The sequence below is a fragment of the Triticum urartu genome, chromosome 5A (assembly GCF_056163025.1).
Source record: "Triticum urartu cultivar PI428250 chromosome 5A, HENAU_Tu73, whole genome shotgun sequence".
Lineage (NCBI taxonomy): Eukaryota > Viridiplantae > Streptophyta > Magnoliopsida > Poales > Poaceae > Triticum > Triticum urartu.
In genome coordinates this window covers 16,729,791-16,733,638 of record NC_141877.1, presented here as the reverse complement: position 1 = coordinate 16,733,638, position 3,848 = coordinate 16,729,791, and the positions used below count along the sequence as shown (strand labels likewise).

General features: G+C 46.0%; 1 protein-coding gene across 1 annotated transcript; it reads left to right on the top strand.

Annotated features, from left to right (window-relative positions):
• The first annotated feature begins 322 nt into the window (after positions 1–322).
• LOC125555448 (protein FAR1-RELATED SEQUENCE 5-like) lies at positions 323–3,086 on the top strand. Its single transcript, XM_087522483.1, has 4 exons — positions 323–419; positions 508–569; positions 663–788; positions 873–3,086. Exons 1-4 carry the CDS (start codon positions 323–325, stop codon positions 3,084–3,086), a joined length of 2,499 nt encoding a protein of 832 aa, XP_087378609.1.
• Positions 3,087–3,848: the final 762 nt, after the last annotated feature.

Sequence of the window (3,848 nt, the reverse complement as noted above, 5' to 3'; positions counted from 1 at the left end):
TCGGTTGCCGTCGGCTGTGCGCACCACCGGTATTGTTATTTGATGTGGCGGCTAACCTAGGTATCCGATGGCAGAGGTAATCATAGATCAAGCTAGGTTTTGAGATCGTGCAGTTCCTCGCGATTGAAAGTGATCACGACGAGTGCCGTGGCCATCTTCCTTACTAAGTTGGGCAGATCTGAACGGCCTCGGTTGCGGTTGTTTACATAACATCCGTGATCGTGTGCTATGTGTTTTATATTTCATCATTGATAATGTTTGCACATGTGATGATACATAATATTGGTTGTAGGAAATGGCGGGCGAGGAGTTAACTGATATCATGGTAGATATAGAGTTTGGAGAACTGATGAAAGACTGGATAGAAGATTGGTCAGATGATGAAAATTCAGATCGTGAAGATCAGTCAGAGAATGGGACGATCTTAATGTGAGTGGCATTGTCATGTTGTAATTTTTTGGTGGCATCCGACAACATTAAATCTTTGTGTTGAAAATTTATAGATCGATGAGCTTGATGATGATCAGGAAAACAACTCGGAGCTCTCGAATGAAGATTACATTAGTCAGGTACGTAAGTGAAAATTTTTGTTGGCATGCAAATTGAATTTCTTCTAGAATATTATATGATAAGTAATTATGTATTTGTGTTGTATTTTTCAGTTCATTTCCGAATGTCATTATGCGTACGACTATTACGGTGAATCCGACGCGGAGACAGGCCTTAACGACGAATCATTAGATGCACCTGGTTCTGGGGAGTCCGAGTCGTCGGTCATCATGAGTGAGGTATGTGTGTAATCAATGTTCTATGGAAGTAAGTAATGTTAAACCTTAGAAATCTGTTTTCATGGCTGTGGTTTGATTGTGTAGGTGACACAAGATGATGGGGCAAAGAATGTCCAAGATACTGCCGGTGCAGATGATAAGAGGGATATGTTCATGCAGATAATGGAAATGACCTTTACATCTCATGATGCTGCGTATGATTTCTACAACAGCTATGCTAGAGATAATGGTTTCAGCCTTAGAAAGAATAAGGTCGGGTATAGCAAAACAGAGTCACGTCATATGCGTTATAGGCGGTTTGTTTGTTCAAGACAAGGGAAAGGTGACAGCAAGTTGCTAACCGAGGAAGGACACAGTCGTAGGCTCAGAGCCGAGACACGCTGCTTTTGTGAAGCGCACCTGACCGTCAAGCTTGACGAAAAGCGTGGGGTTTGGTATGTTGAAAGTTTTAAGGACAAGCATAGCCATATGTTGGCAGGACCGGACGAGGTACCTTTTCTTTGGTCCCACAGAAAAATCAAAGAGAACCAGAAGCATGAGATAATGTCCATGGGAGCTGCAGGGATTAGAATTCACGACATGATGGATTGCTTCATCAGCAAACATGTATGGTACGGCGGTGTTGGTTTTACCAGGCGTGAAATATACAACCTTTGCGCCAAGGAGAAGAGGAAGCTGCTTTCAAAAGGTGATGCTGCCACAGCCATAGGCATCATGGCCAGTAGGAAACAGAGGGATCCTAGCTTCTTTTTCGAGTACAGGCTAGATAAGGAAGGACATTTGAATAGGATGTTCTGGTGCGACTCCCAGTCTCGTCATGACTATGAGGACTTCGGCGACGTGCTTGTATTTGACAGCACGTACAAGATGAACCGCTATGGTATGCCATTCATACCTTTTGTTGGTCTTAACAATCACCGGAAGACCACTGTTTTTGGTTGTGCCATAGTTTCGGACGAGACCGAGGAGACATACGTGTGGCTTCTGCAGACTTTTTTGAGGTCCATGTGTCAAAAGATGCCTAAGAGTGTTATCGCAGACGCCGATGCTGCGATGATCAAGGTAATTCGCGAACTCTTGCCAGACGTGTGGCACCGTATATGTACGTGGCACATAGAGAAAAATATGAAGATTCAGCTCAGTCACAAGTCCTTGAAGGAGTTCCGAACTCTTCTGTACTACAGCATGTCCACAGCAACGTTTGAGGAGAGATGGCACGTATTTTCCAAAAGATGGCAGTCGGAAAAAACTGTAACATGGTTGAGGCGGATGTATAAGAAGAGGAGACTGTGGGCCGCGGCATATCTAACTGAGGGGTTTTGGCTTGGCATGAAAAGCAACCAGCGGAGTGAAAGCTTGAACTCATGCCTTCACCTCCACCTAGACGGTGAAATGACCCTGGTGGATATGATTTTGCACTATGAGAACGCCGTTGTGTGTATCCATGAAAACGAGGCGCGAGATGACTGCACGGCCTCACAGAGTTTACCGGTGCCAGTTACTAGCTCGAGGGAACTTGAGATAGCTGCTTCTCACGTCTTCACTCCAGCAAACTTCTATATGTTGCAAGATGATCTTAGAAAAATTGACGGCATGGAGATTGTAGAAATTAAGCTGGGAGACGGATCACAGCAGTACATCGTGGCCTGGAAGAATAACCGGAAGCGCCGTTTTTGGGTGGAGTATACACCAGTAAATTCCGCAGAAACTATAAGGTGCAGCTGCAGAAGAATGATTCGAAAGGGTCTACCTTGCAAGCACATATTCCATGTACTGAAGCACTTGAACATATCTGAAATACCAAAGTGTTTAGTTCTTATTCGGTTCACGAAAGAAGCAAGGTTGGGACTGCCCGCGAGGCGCACAAGCGATCTGTTGGGATTTGGTTGGACTGGGGTCGGGGAAAGAATGAAATATAGCCAGGTCAATGTGTTAGCGTCTGAAGCTATGCATGCGGCATGCAACCACACTGCTTTGTGGGATCAGTTACAGGAGAGTTTGGAGGCTGTGATAGCTAAGAGTCATGAGTATGATCTGCTACAGGAAAATTTGTTGAAGCAAACAAATGACATCAGTAAGTGTGCAGTTGAATATGTGGACGATGGTGAAGGCAACATGATTGAGGTTAAAGATCCTATGAAAGTGTCAAGCAAAGGTGCAACAAAGGCAGATGAGAGCCGCCCTATCTCGAAAAATGGTAGACCACTCTATTTTGATGAGTTGAAAACCCGGTGCGGCGCTTGCAAATTGGTAGGACACACTAGACGTAGCAAGAAATGCAAACAAAATCAGAAGTAAGTGTTTGTATGCATTGTGGATTATTAAAGTTTGTATCATTCATTAACTTAGCTTGTCTTCTATCAGGTGCAGAAAAGTGGAGAAGGAACAAGAGTAGAACACTTGCTTCAATTATTTACTGTGTTAATCGGCCGGCTCATACTTCGGCTAAGGTAGCTGTAGGCGCTTGTGTTTCTTTGGTTTGGAGGCTTTGGCCCCGTGATTGTATCCTTAGTGTATTAGTAGACGAGATCCCAGTCTTTGTTTAAATAAAGTAAGATGTTTCCCTGTAAACAAAAATCAAAAAAATTCTTTACTGTGTAATGACTGGGGCTGTGTAATGACCGGCGCGGGAGGTAGAAAGAATATTATTGTACATTTCCCCTGCCCACTTCCTAAATGCCATTAAATAAGTAACTGTACCACTCTCCTCCCCACCACACACTCACCCACCTCCCACGGGCGCCGGTTCGAACTCCCCTCTTATCCCCACCTACAGTAGATCGAGAATACCCTCGCCGGCGACCGCTGCAGCCGCCTCCATGGAGAGAAGCCTCGGCTGGCAGAGAGCGGTGATGGACCTCGCCGGCGATGATGAGGGGTGGCGCGCGCAGTTGACGGACGTGTGCGGCTGGTTCCCCAGCACGGAGATGTTGGTCAACCACGCGCGTGGCCTCGTCAAAGTCCTCATCAACGCCGAGAGGAAGCGCGCCTTCCCCTATGGCCGCGGCGTCCCGCCGGCTGTCCTACTCGTGTGGGCAATGCGAGAGGCCACGCTGAGCG

Bases quoted from the DNA above. Each gene is read 5' to 3' on its own strand.
- LOC125555448 (XM_087522483.1), top strand. From the start codon at position 323: ATGGTAGATATAGAGTTTGGAGAACTGATGAAAGACTGGATAGAAGAT. The intron at 420-507 runs CGATCTTAATGT...ATTTATAGATCG, and splicing joins AGATCAGTCAGAGAATGGGA to ATGAGCTTGATGATGATCAG. The intron at 570-662 runs GTACGTAAGTGA...TGTATTTTTCAG, and splicing joins ATGAAGATTACATTAGTCAG to TTCATTTCCGAATGTCATTA.